Below are 14,535 nucleotides of genomic sequence, written 5' to 3' on the forward strand. Positions count from 1 at the left end.
TCCCCAGTCCCTGGGATTCTCCAGGCAAGAACACTGGAGTGGGTTGCCATTTCATTCTCCAATGCATGAAAGTGAAAGTGAAATCGCTCAGTCATGTCCAACTCCTAGCGACCCCATGGACTGCAGCCTACCAGGCTCCTCCATCCATGGGATTGTCTAGGCAAGAGTACTGGAGTGGGGTGCCATTGCCTTCTCCAATTATCTCACCACTGACTATCAAATGTGGGTCAAGAGTGACTAGGAATATGAAGAACAATATATTTTATAAAACCCATTTCAAGGGAAATGAAATAATTTTAATACAGCCATTCAAGCAGCTATACTAATCTATTTCCATAATGTATCTGAGAAATATGGAGGATCAAAACTTTGAAAATAACTCCACTTTTTTTGTATTCCAAATGAAGATATAAAAGTATTTTTCTTTAAGGTTTTTTCTACCTCAGCACACTTATGTTTGAATGATTATTTGCTATTTTAAATGGCATTTTCCTGGAAGTTCCCTGATTATAAACTCCACTCTGCCTAATCTGAGTACTTAGGAAACACAAAATAACTAACACAAAATAGTATTAGGAAATGAAATTCATTGCAAATACCTGCACACAACTCACCCAAAGACTGCTGCAAACCCCTGAAGCCTAACATGGTATCAGCTTTCCTCCCTTCCCTCTATGCACTGACTAGCTCTAAGGAAGTGATATTAAATGCTTCAAGTAAAAATCAATTCAGTTTTCTCTTTTGGAAGAATATCTCTAAAACCTAATTTTTAATTCCAGTTCCTATTGGTTTATAATCTACTTGAAGACATAAAACAAACCATAAAACTTTACAGAAATTCCTTCACCAGAAAATTGAGTGGGGTCACTGAATGAGTGGAAATAAAATTCCTTAAACCATATACATTAGAGTAATAACTGTAAATAATTATCACCCAAAAGTGTCATATAAGTAATTCAAAGTAACAGTCATCACTTAAATTAGTGGAATTAAGAGATTAACATTTCTATAAGTAGGAATAAAGTTTAGGGCAATGTTAAATTTTTTAATATTCTTTCATTTTTTATGTATATCATTGCTAAAACCAACCAAGGAACAAAAATGAATTTCAACTCACGTTTCTCTTGCAATGATTTTACTTCCAAGGGCAGCTTGAATTGCTATCTCAAACAGCTGCCTAGGAAGAGAATCCTTGAGACGTTCACATATGGCTTTGCCAATAGAGTATGCTTTGTCTCTGAGACAGAAAAAAATGCAGCTATTCATATATTCTAAATAAAAGTAGTTTTATAGTTAATATGCATATTCAATGTAAAGGTTACTAAGGAGGTACAAATAGAACTTGTTTATCATGTTGTTGTTTTTTAATAGCTAAATTGTGTCCAACTCTGTGATCCCATGAACTGTAGCCCACCAGGCTCCTCTGTCCATGGAACTTCCCAGGCAAGAATACTGGAGTGAGTGGGTTCCCATTTCCTTCTCCAGGGGATCTTCCCGACCCAGGGATTGAACCTACATCTCCTGCATTGGCAGGTGGATTCTTTAATAAACACCACTTAATCTCTGAATCATATGTGACCTCTGACAGCAAAAATAACATGATCTCTTACAGAAAATCTGGAAAAACACAGAGAATAAAAACCATTCTTAATGCCCTTCCCTCACCCACAGAATACCACTGTTAAACATTCTTGAATATTTTTTAAACATATATCCATACCTATAGTTATTTTTCTGAATACATATTTATATTTTTCACAGTTTGGATCAGTGTTTGTGATATATTCTACCTTTTTATTTAATAGACATTTTTACACCATTAAATATTGCTCTACAATTATACTTTTAATGGCTTAAAATAATAGGTTATTATATGGGTGTTCCATAATTTATTTTACCCAACCACTATTTCTTGAAATGGAAATTAAAAAAAAAAACTTTTATTTCTCAATTCTAAGTCTACCATAGTTTAGAAAGCATTTACTTTGTTTTATATGGTAAAGGCAACATTTCTTTCCATGACACTATCCTTTTTGGCTATTTTAATTCTATTCTCTTGTCAACAGTTTGGTAAGAGAAGCATGGAAAAAGGAGGAAAAACTAGTACATGGAAATTAATTATACCTTTTAATTTTCAAAATGTAGCTGTCAAATAAAAATGAGCAACCAATAATAAATGAAAAAGTAAAAAGAAATAGCAACTTTCACATTTTGTAATTAGTTACTATTCAACTTACTTGTGTACAACAGTTACTAGCTCTTCTACAATATTTCCATTCAGTAGAATATCCATTTTTACAAGTTCTGCAGTCTGGTAGCCTGCATCTTCGTAATCAAAACTAACAAAGAAAAATATCCAAGTTACAGATAAGCACTATATTTCCCAAGAGATTACTTTTTTTTTTTCAAAATATGTTTTTTCTACCTCCTCTGGTATCACTCCCCAAAAATTTAACTTTCAAACGAATTACATATAAATTTCGGATAAATGGGCCAACCTGATCACAGTAAAGAACAAACTTCCTTATCTTTTTACATTTATGAAATCAGGTACAAAAATCAACATGCTCCACTGAGGAAAGGGGAAAAAAAAACTGCTAAACCAGGCTAGGAAAGTACATCATTGAAAGAAATGTCACCTTCCCAATGTTCCTTCCTAGAAGCTGGCTGGCTGTAGACAATGTATATTCTAGTGAATATATATACAGTCTCAGACTCATGAGTTGGGTTTCTGTTAAGTTTTCTATTACAAGTTAAATAAATGCTAGGGCAGTGCTAAGTAGCCATTAATAAATGAGACTTCTGAATTTCATATATGGCTCTTTAGTATAAACCTTCACAGAGCATTTTTGATGATGAGTTAATACATTAAAATGATGAGTTAGAACATTAAAAGTGTTAAGAACAGAGCCTACCTAAGCACAATAAGCATTTAATAAGTGTCAACTATTTCTAACAATATGGTCAAAGCTTACAGTAATAATCAAAACAGGTTTTACAAAACTAATGTCTGATGAGAAAGAAAATTTCAATTATGCTCTCGTGTCTTTGCAGTTATGTATGAGAACATGTGTATTCCTACTGCCGTAATTCTAAAACAAACAATGCAAATGTTTAGCTTCGAAAGGTTTTCAGCAGGAAGGTCGCAAGGTGACACTAATAGTCTCTAAAACCTGACTACTGCCTAAAGTGTTCCCCAAATCCTTTCTTTTTTCAATAAACATTAATCATATACTACATAAAGGTACCATGTTAAGTACTATGCAAAATATAAAGAGATAAGACATAGACATAATCCTGAGATTTTCACTGTGTTTACAGCTTTAAAATTTTCTATGCTCCCAAATTTTATAATTTGAATTTTTTTAGAATATGAAAAAATATACTCATGTATTCCTGAACATAAGGACTACTTAATTTTGGAAGCTGGAATTATTTTTAAATAGTTCAAAATAAGCCATGTTCTCTCAATGTGAAAGTTGTTTCCCAGCTAAAAGATTTTAAGACCAAAACTCAGAAAGTGGTGCCCAAATGCAAGCTAGAATTCAAAGACTGTTGTTAACTGTTATAAACACTTAGTAATTATCCTTTTAATTATAGTAACTTTAACAATATGCTGCCTAGATTCATTTTAAATTACATCGCTACTTATTTGCTCAAGGTCTTGTCTGAAAGAAGACATAAAAAAAAAATTGGGTGACCAATTAGAAAAAATAACTTTGTATCCTGAGTTATGCTGACTCGCTTCATTGAAAAGCTCATTTCACAAAGTAAACGTCCAGGTCACTGCAGCATATTCTTCAAAATGCTGGGATTTTTCTTTGAATTATAATTTTAAGTATGCATGCGCACATTCATGTATGCATGTATTTTACCAGATGTGAACATTCACTTTTCTGTCAACTTCCCCATTATATATTTCCTTTATATCCTAGTATATGCTATCCAGTAATGTAAGATTGAAAAGCAGAGACATTACTTTGCCAACAAAGATCCGTCTAGTCAGGGCTATGGTTTTTCCAGTGGTCATGTATGGATGTGAGAGTTGGACTGTGAAGAAAATCCAAAGAGTTGGACTGAAGAAAGCTGAGCACCAAAGAATTGATGCTTTTGAACTGTGGTGTTGGAGAAGACTCTTGAGACTCCCTTGGACTGCAAGGAGATCCAACCAGTCCATTCTGAAGGAGATCAGCCCTGGGATTTCTTTGGAAGGAATGATGCTAAAGCTGAAACTCCAATACTTTGGCTACCTCATACGAAGAGTTGACTCATTGGAAAAGACTCTGATGCTGGGAGGGACTGGGGGCAGGAGGAGACGGGGACGACAGAGGATGAGATGGCTGGATGGCATCACTGACTCAATGGACGTGAGTCTGAGTGAACTCCGGGAGTTGGTGATGGACAGGGAGGCCTGGCGTGCTGTGATTCATGGGGTCACCAAGAGTTGGACACGACTGAGCGACTGAACTGAACTGAACTGAATGTAAGATTTTAGGACAGTAAGGGCATCTAGTTATTTGCCCTAACAAAAACACCCCACAATGCTATACTCTTCCTTTAACAGGCTATTCCTCCATGTACTTTTATGGGATAAGATAATGGGTTTCATGATGCAGACTACTTAGTCCTAGGAAGACCAAGTTATTGAAGTGTTCACAAATATAGGGACACACCTAGCATTTCTCTAAACAAGTACTTCTATTTTCCAAATGTACACAGATACTCCTAGGATTACTTAACATTCAAATACATTTTAAAAGTGCCACTTAGGTCACAGTAGCTTTTTCAAATAACATGCAATTTTTAATCAACTTACAAGAGTACATCTCTTCTTATGAAGAGGGCACTAAAATTTCTGTCACTAGATCACCAAGATTAAGTAAGTGGAATATCAGTAAACACCTGCTGGTCAATACTTTAAAAAAACTGTCCAGATATTTGAGTTTCCCATTAAATTTTTACCTAGCATATCCTGAAGACAGAGATTTCAAAGAATCATAAAAATCCACCACAATTTCATTCAAAGGGAAGAGATATTTAAGCATTACTCTATTTTGATCAATATACATCATATTCTTCTGAACTGCTCTTCGAGCCTGAAAAGGGAAGGAAAAAATGGCTTGAATAATTCACATAATGATTTATTTAATAAATATAGACAGATGTCAATTATCAACTTTTAAGAGTGGGCAAAATGAAGGAATCTTTCTTTAATGGCCCAATAAAAACAGCTGACAAATATTTATAATACAGGGAGAATCATTTTGTATTTCAATTATAATATACTTCCTACCAAAACTTTAATCTTTTGTTTTTAATCAAGTAAGTCTCTTTTTTAATTATACAATATTTCACTTATGAATAAACCAAGTTAGCTACAGGTGGAGTCAAGTTCTGATTTCTTATTTTACAAATAAAAGAAATTTAGATCCAGAGAAATTAAGCAACTAAAGTTACATCTTTTTTGGTACAAGACAATAAAAATTCAAGTCCACTAGTCATCACTTGAGAGTTCTTTCCAATATGTGTCAGAATATTTTAAATATGTACTTTCTGCTGACTATGATTATATCAAATTTGTGGATTAAATCGTTTATTATAATGTGTCAAGAACTAAAGCAAAATGAGGAATACCTTTCAATCAAAGGTCTCTAAAGTATTGTAATTGTCTTTCAAATAATACCCAATTTCAAATAGTCAAAAAAGGTGAAAGGAAACTATATTTTTAGCTACTCAAGATGAAAAAAAAGCATCAAATTTCTTTGCTTTAAGCTAAAATATAAATTCAAGATGATCAAAAATTCTGGCTCTGTTTTCTTATTTACAAGTCAAAATACAGTAATTATATGTATGTATATCTAAACAGATAAATATATAAAGATCTTTATTGTTCAATTTGACAGGCTCCATAGAGACAGAAACCATTCAAAACCTAAGCTGGGTACCACTGTTTGAGAAGACTGAAGTGTACTTTTATATCAAACTGTATTACATTTATACCTGGCAAAGCATCATTATTTTCCCAGTATATTCATCTGGTGTGATAATGGTACCCAAAACAACTGGCTCCAAATATTCTGTTACTTTTGACTTATCAGGGAATTGTGCAGGATTGATGATTGTAATCTCCTTTTCTCTGTATTCCTAAAAAATAAGTAAAGTCACCAATAGTTAAAAAGAAATCTTAGTAGTTACCATGTTTCTAAATTTTCTACCAACATAGGTTAGAATTTTTGTTATTGAATGTGTTGGAATTAATAAAAAACAAAAGAATTCCTAAAGGTTAGAATATTATCTTAACACACTTTAGATTAAAAAGAGAAAAACTCTCCAAAATAACATTTAATAACAATTATTAATATATTCTGATTATTGATATTTACTAAAATCATTTTATACACCACTTAGAATATGATGTAAGAATACATTTCAATCTGTCCCATGTATGTCACTGTAATTAGTTTCCTAACAATTTTGTTGGAAAATATTTACAGATGCCAAAGTTAATATCTCTTTAAAACAAATATATTGTAACTTAGATTGAATACAATATTGTTTCTACTGTTAACCTGAAATCTAAAATTTCCCACAACCATATAGGAAAGAATGCCTTACTAATCATAAGATGAATTACTTATGCCCAAAATCACACTCTTATTTTTTGTGCTGAAATTAGAACAGTATTTTCAGAACTAATTCTACTTTTTACTCTTAGTAACAGACTAGTATTGATAATGTGGAGATTTCATCAGGTTAAGAAAAATATGCATAATTAGTTCTGAAGAAACTTGTCCATCATAAGACAATTCAACTTTTATTACTACCAATCAAGAAATATTTAGTTTTAACAGCTAGTCAGCTACTGGTATACTAAAATGTTTCTCATATTCTACATATACATACACACACATTCATTTATTTAGTTTTCTTATGTATGCTAGCTCACAACAGTACCTTTATCAATTTTGCTGATGAAAGAACAGCCTTATATGGAACAGTAGGGGTTGTCAAAATAACAGAAGCATTATATTCTTGTTCTAGTCGCTGGTTGAAAACTTCCATGTGCAAAAGTCCAAGAAATCCTAACCTGAGGGAGAAAAAGCCAGACTCCAAAATGTTTATGTCCCATGGGCTCTATTTTCTTTGATTTGATATTACTATTTTGTGGGGGAGGGGTGGAATCAAAAGTCATTTAATCAATTCACATCATAATTAAAACCTAGCATAAATTCATTAAATAAGATAAAATCTTCCATTGGGATTCTATTTAAAGTAGCTATAAAACTGATCCATACAATAAGCATCCACAATGACAAATAGACATGTTTTAGTTCATTTTACACTAATATGAACTGATCTTCAGAAATGGTCAAGACCAGTAAGCCATTTAAACTTTATTTTTCAATAAAAATGGAATCCTACAACATAATTGAATCTTACCTCCAGCCAGCACCTAGAGCAAGGCTACTATCCCGATGAACCACCACACTGGAATCATTTAGTGTCAGTTTTTCTATAGCACTCTTCAGGTTATTATATTCAGATTGGTCTACAGGGTACATTCCTGGGGACACAATGATTTCTAATTATTATATGTGACACTCTGCCCAGAAAACCTAATATGCATTGCTGCAAAGCTCAAAATTAATCAGCTAGCTTTTAAATTACTTTCTGTATTTCACTGACCAAAATATTGGTTTGCTAAGAAAACTATGACTATTAAATTAAATTGGCTTCAAAGTATTTTGCAAGTTTCATAAACTATGAATTTACCACTAGATTCATATTCAAAGTGATGTTTTTGCTTTTGCAAAAAGTATAGGGAAAACAAAAAAGAACAATGGGAATTACACCTATCAAGAAAATACATCATCTTTATTTTAAGAAACAAAAGTGCAAGATATCCCACAACCACAAAGAAAAATCCCATTAGCAGATAAATAACAGGAAGAAATAAAAACAAAAATTGATTCATCAGTTTCTCTTTCACATCAAACCCAAGTCCTCACCACTTAAGTCCTTCAAACTCTAAATGACTGACTGACTTTGTCTTAACAGGGGCATTAATATTAATTACAAATTAATATTTGTAATTCCCAATGAGATACAAAAGGGAAAAAACAATGACTGGATACCCAGCACAGAGTAATCCAATAACCTTCAATCAGGTCTTCCTTTTTCAAATGTCTGTAATATCACACAAAGTAACAGGTTCTGGAGTTATATATACATGAGGTGACACTCTTCTCTGCTATGTCGACACTAGTACAATAGTACACTGTTAAAGAAAGGCCAGCTAAGGGGAAGGCACTCAGTAAATGTCCACTGATAATTAGTAATGAAAACACCCTATGTAGAAGAGTATTTCAAATATAATGACCTACTCCCTAGTGAAACAAGAAAGAAATGCATATTACTGTGCTCCTCTAATTTATCAGAGGGCTTGTTTCAAGAGGCTATATTTTTAAGAAGTTCTTAAATTTAGGAGGAAATGATCTCCCATATAAAGTTGTATCATCCATATATAATTAACTGGTATATAAATATCATACCCACAAAAAATTTTTTAAAAACAGAGTAGCTGTTATTTAAACAGGAATTGATTGTTATTTAAAGTGAGTATTCCTAATAATTATTATTTCAGCTTAGAATAAATTGGCCCTTATCCTTTGAATATGTGAGCTCCTCACCTGCAAATACCATTGGCTTCGCTGATTTAAACCCAGGCAAGGGTTCCACTGGTTGTTTATGTAAATATAATGTATCTCCTATTTGTGCTTCAGTGACATCTTTCATCCCAGCAATCAGATAGCCCACCTGTCCTGCATATCTGAATAAAATTATTACATGGAAATATTTACTATTTTAATGTTTCATGTGCATACTCACAATTAGCTCTACTTCTCCAAGAAATGATTGTACTTTCCAAACAAAACCTCACCAAGCTGAAACTAGGTGCTGCATTCTAGTTAATTCTCTAATTCTCAGCTCTAAGAACTGTCAGCAAAAGAACATTCCAAGTCTTACAATCCATGACCAAGGACCTCTGCAACACAAGCCTAGGGACCGTCTTCATGACTGCCCATCTCTGCATATAAAACAATAGTGAAACTGATAGATACAGAAACATAAAACACTCCTTGTGATATTTAGTAGTGAATTACATTACAAATGTCCTTTAAAAAAGGAAGAAAAAGCAAAAACAATGTTTTTAACCTAGCAAATAAAAATGTGAACTCTCTACAAATCTGATACCTATTTGATGTACCTCTTGCAGGAAAACAGCAAATCCAAAGATTTCAGAGTTTTTTTTTTTTTTTTAAGCAAATTTCCTATATGATAATTTCCATTTAGGATGAAATACAAAATTCATACTGAAGATGCAATAATGATCAATATATATGACAGAATATAGACAGACTTTGTATAGCACAGGGAATTCTAGCTATTATCTGTAATAACTTTTGATGATGTATAATCTATAAAAATACTGAATCACAATGCTGTATACCTGTAATTAATGTGATACTGTGATGTCAACTATACTTAAGTAAATAAGAATACAAACTTTAGAAATAGTTGAGTAAAATTACAATAAACCTTATGACTTTCAATTACATAAAAAATGACAAAATAGTGGTAGTTTTAGACATACAACATTAAGCTATCAAATGAGACCTGGTTCAATCTTAAATTTGACAAATGAGGAAATAAAGACCTTAGAAAACTATGTGCCCAAGGTAATCAATGTTATTAGTATCTAGAGTACTGATGGAATAGGCACTCAATAAATACTTTATAAGTGAACTCAGAACTCAGTTTTATAATAATGTACACTACTATGCTAACCTCATGTCATAATTCTAATCAAAGTTTTACCATGAATTCCACACTAAACAAAATAATTACCGAATTTTCTTCACTATTCTATGCTGAAAATCTAACTACAAAAAATTTAAATATCAAAGATTGATATCAAGTATGGATATGCATGAAAGAACTCTCTCTTTCACTGTCAAATCAAATACATCAATGTTGGACCTAGTCGCAACTAGAAAATAAAATCAGTTATGGCCAAAAAATTAAAAACACATCAAATTCCTACTGTCCCTCACCCATGAGATTCTGAAAGAGCATTCACTACATAGTTGCATTAAACAATCAAGTTTTGTTTTTTGGCTTATTTCCTAAGTTACCAAATTAGGAACATCCTGAGCACACCAAATTAAGAAAATCAGCAACAGAAACACATACCGAGTGTCTTTTAATTACTAATGCATATTACTTACAGTTTATGAGTTGGCTGCTCATTAGGATTCAGAACTCCTACTTCATTAACTTCATATGTCTTTTGAGTGTGTGCAGATACAATTTTATCTCCTTTCGAAACCACTCCATCAAATAATGCTACATTGGCAATCACACCCCTATACTGGTCAAAGGTGGAGTCAAATACCAGGGCTCTCAGGGGATTTCTGCAATGCGCTTTAGGACTATTAAAAATAAGTAAAGAACAAATACTAATAATTTAAAATTAAATAATAAAATCTTAACAAAATGCCTAATTCAAATATTATGCTTAATTTACTCTAATACTTGAGAAAGATTAACTGACAGCACAAATAAAAGGACCTTTCTGTAAGGTATAATGCCTATATTTATATTCATTTTAATTCACCCTTGAGTTTTAAATACATTTTGTTAGTGTTAGTTGCTCATTTATGTCCAACTCTGCAACCCCATGGACTATAGTCCGTCAGGCTCCTCTGTCCATTGAATTCTCCAGGCAAGAATACTGGAGTGGGTAGCCATTTCCTTCTCCTGGGGATCTTCCTGACCCAGGGATGGAAGCCAGGTCTCCTGCATTGCAGGCAGATTCTTTACCTTCTGAGCCACCAGGAAAACCCTAAATACATTTTAAATAACCATTTTTAAACTATTTATGAAATGGATGAAATATATTTATTCAGGATTAAAACAAAAATAATAATTACCAATGTATTCAAGTCTGTTACAATAATTAAGAGATCCCTATTATCTTTTTTTTCTATCTGTATTTGCCTTCTATGTGTTACTAGATATAAATTAAATATGTATTCTCACTGACCACAAAGAGTATATTTGTCATAACAAGTAAATTAAAATAACAGATCAAACTGATGGACTTTTACTATTAAAGATAAATAGTATACAAAGAGCAGCAGAATACTTACGAGGGTATCCTTTTGATGACTGCATCAAGAACACTTTCCACATTCGTTCCAAGTTTAGCAGAAATCTGAAAATATGTATATGAAACAAACACTTAAGACTTTACTTTTCTATCCTGTGACTGAGTGTATGATTAGAAAAAAGAAACAACTCTAAAAGTCATCAATTTGCTTGAAAAGCTTGGTAAAAGGAAGCATACACCGTATTATCTATTGACAACTGCCCTTCCATTAGTTAGGTGATTCTCTAGATTACGGTTAGATGATTCTCTGATTTCTCTACAAAAGCATTCTGATTGTGGTACTGAAAGAGCACTGGACTAAGAGTTCAAAATATCTGGGTTATAATTATGACTCTATGAGTAATACATGACTTTAGCCAATACATGTTTTCTTCAAGCTTCAAGTTCTTCATCGACAAATAAAGTGATTATTCATATTTTACATAAACCTCAAGGCTGCTGTGTGAATAAACAATATATGTGGATGGCATACAGCTAAGGCTAACTGTAAGGTATAGTACCACTATTGTTCTTACACTGAAAAGGCAGCCAAAACACTCAAAACATGCTCATCTGACTCACCTTTGCCATTACCAGTAATTGAACTATCTTTGAAATCTTTATTCAAACTCAGTTCCCTGAATTCTTCCTCTTGCCCTTCAAAGTCCCTCTAGATCAGAGTTTCTCAACTCAGCACTAAGGACACTTTGACCTGGATAACTCTTTGTTTGGGGGGCTGTTCTATGCGCTCACTGCAAGATGCATAACAGCATCCATGGATTCTCATCCGCTCACAAGATGCCAGTAGCACCTATTCCCCAGTGTGACAACAAAAAAGGTCTTCAGACATTGCCAAATGTTTCCTGAGAGGCAAAAAACTACTTCCTAATAAGAATGATGCTTTAGACTCTAGTACACTCTTTACAACAATCCTTTAAGATCACATTTTCTAATTTATTGAATGGACTTTTTTTTCATTATCTATTTAGCCCCCTGCCTCTTTTCCCAGCTGAGACTCCAAGGGCCCACTATTTGTACTCATTCCATCCAACTACTTTCTATTCTCTATCATAAGCCCTTCGTATTAATAAAACCTTAACTGCAACTGCATCCGACTATGTGCCTTTTCTATGCTTATAATCAGAGCAGCTCAACATTAGTGGAGAACAGTCAAGTAACTGGTTTGGTTGGTTTCTGTAAGTTCATGACACAGATCTCAATATGCAGTTAAGATTTGCTGGCTGTCCAAGGACACATCCTTTACTAAATTCACATTAACACTAATTAAGATAATTCACACCACCTTCCTTTTCAATCTACACACTTTCCCTGTGGCCAATTCACTCTCATTTGATAACGTTGCCTCTTACTTCATTCAAGGAAATAGAAGACATAAAAAACTCCTTTATTCAAATATACAAATCCATCTGCACTATATCCACAACCTCTTTGCCTTCTCTCCTGCTACAATTTGTTTTCCCACCTCTCTGAAAACTCAATCCTCACACCCTCATCTTCTGAATCCTCTCTAATCCTTCTCAAATTCTTATTCATAACACTCTACAAATTGAGAATAATGTAGAATGGTTTCTAGGATCTTTTTTCTACTTACATTTTCTCCCTAGTTTCGAAATGGCATCCATTCCCATGGCATCAATGCCACATACACACTATGACTTAAATATCTCTGACTCAGCCCTCTCCACAAATGCCAGAATTGTGTAGATTTATGTAATATTCTGATTGGATGTCTATTAGACATTTCAAACACACTATGTGCAAAACAGAGCTTTTAATTTTCCCACTATCTGTTCCTCCCCAAGTCCTCTCTGCATTAACAGATTACCAGTATTCAACCAGTTGCTCAAACCCAAACTCATCATGATTCTTTATTTCACATCCTTACACATATAAGAACGCCTTCCTCAATGATCAGTGCAAGAAAATAGAGGAAAACAATAGAATGGGAAAGACTGGAGATCTCTTCAAGAAAACGAGAGATATCAAGGGAACGTTTCATACAAAGATAGGCTCAATAAAGGACAGAATGGTATGGATCTAACAAAAGCAGAAGATTAAAAAGAGGTGGCAAGAACACACAGAACTGTACAAAAAAGATCTTCACGACCCAGATAATCATGATGGTGCGATCACTCACCTAGAGCCAGACATCCTGGAATGTGAAGTCAAGTGGGCCTTAGGAAGCATCACTACAAACAAAGCTAGTGGAGGTGATGGAATTCCAGTTGAGCCATTTCAAATCCTAAAAGATGATACTGTGAAAATGCTGCACTCAATATGCCAGCAAATTTGGAAAACTCAGTAGTGGCCACAGGACTGGAAAAGGTCAGTTTTCATTCCAATCCAAAAGAAAGGCAATGCCAAAGAATGTTCATACTACCACACAACTGCACTCATCTCACACGCTAATAAAGTAATGCTCAAAATTTTCCAAGCCAGTCTTCAACAGTACGTGAATCATGAAGCTGGATTTAGAAAACGCAGAGGAACCAAAAGCAAATTGTCAACATTCGCTGGATCATCAAAAAAGCAAGAGAGTTCCAGAAAAATATCTGCTTTTGCTTTATTGACAATGCCAAAGCCTTTGACTCTGTGGATCACAATAAAAAGTGGGAAATTCTGAAATAGATGGGAATACCAGACCACCTGGCCTGCCTCTTGAGAAATCTGTATGCAGGTCAGGAAGCAACAGTTAGAACTGGACATGGAACAACAGACTGGTTCCAAATAGGAAAAGGAGTATGTCAAGGCTATATATTGTCACCCTGCTAATTTAACTTATATGCAGAGTACATCATGAGAAACGCTGGGCTGGAGGAAGCACAAGCTAGAATCAAGATTGCCAGGAGAAATATCAATACCTCAGATTTGCAAATGACACCACCTTTATGGCAGAAAGTGAAGAAGAACTAAAGAGCCTCTTGATGAAAGTGAGAGAGGAGAGTGAAAAAGTTGGCTTAAAGCTCAACATTCAGAAAACTAAGATCATGGTATCTGGTCCCATCACTTAATGGTAATAGCTGGGGAAACACTGGAAACAGTGGCAGACTTTACTTTTTTGGGCTCCAAAATCACTGCAGATGGTTACTGCAGCCATGAAATTAAAAGACACTTGCTCCTTGGAAGGAAAGTTATGACCAACCTAGACAGCATATTAAAAAGCAGAGACATTACTTTGCCAACAAAGGTCCGTCTAGTCAAGGCTATGGTTTTTCCAATAGTCATGTATGGGTGTGAGAGTTGAACTATAAAGAAAGCTGAGCCCCGAAGAATTGATGCTTTTGAACTGTGGTGTTGGAGAA

At 33.9% G+C, this 14,535-nt stretch overlaps 1 protein-coding gene across 10 annotated transcripts in view; it reads right to left on the bottom strand.

Moving 5' to 3' along the window:
* Positions 1-14,535, bottom strand: part of GUF1 (GTP binding elongation factor GUF1) — a 61,053-nt gene that overhangs the window by 34,096 nt on the left and 12,422 nt on the right. For 5 of the 10 annotated variants that reach the window (XM_044945917.2, XM_044945915.2, XM_044945914.2 and 2 more), the window contains exons 7-15: positions 11,214-11,278; positions 10,290-10,520; positions 8,691-8,830; positions 7,441-7,564; positions 6,955-7,087; positions 6,001-6,144; positions 4,963-5,096; positions 2,238-2,339; positions 1,118-1,237 (exon numbers count right to left, since the gene is read on the bottom strand). In XM_044945917.2, coding sequence (XP_044801852.2) covers positions 1,118-1,237; positions 2,238-2,339; positions 4,963-5,096; positions 6,001-6,144; positions 6,955-7,087; positions 7,441-7,564; positions 8,691-8,830; positions 10,290-10,520; positions 11,214-11,278 — 1,193 coding nt within the window. The remainder of the gene's footprint in view (positions 1-1,117; positions 1,238-2,237; positions 2,340-4,962; positions 5,097-6,000; positions 6,145-6,954; positions 7,088-7,440; positions 7,565-8,690; positions 8,831-10,289; positions 10,521-11,213; positions 11,279-14,535) is intronic. The other 5 variants (XM_006078742.4, XM_025290098.3, XM_044945919.2 and 2 more) reach the window with 3 other exon arrangements.

Source organism: Bubalus bubalis, chromosome 7 (genome assembly GCF_019923935.1).
Source record: "Bubalus bubalis isolate 160015118507 breed Murrah chromosome 7, NDDB_SH_1, whole genome shotgun sequence".
Classification (NCBI taxonomy): domain Eukaryota; kingdom Metazoa; phylum Chordata; class Mammalia; order Artiodactyla; family Bovidae; genus Bubalus; species Bubalus bubalis.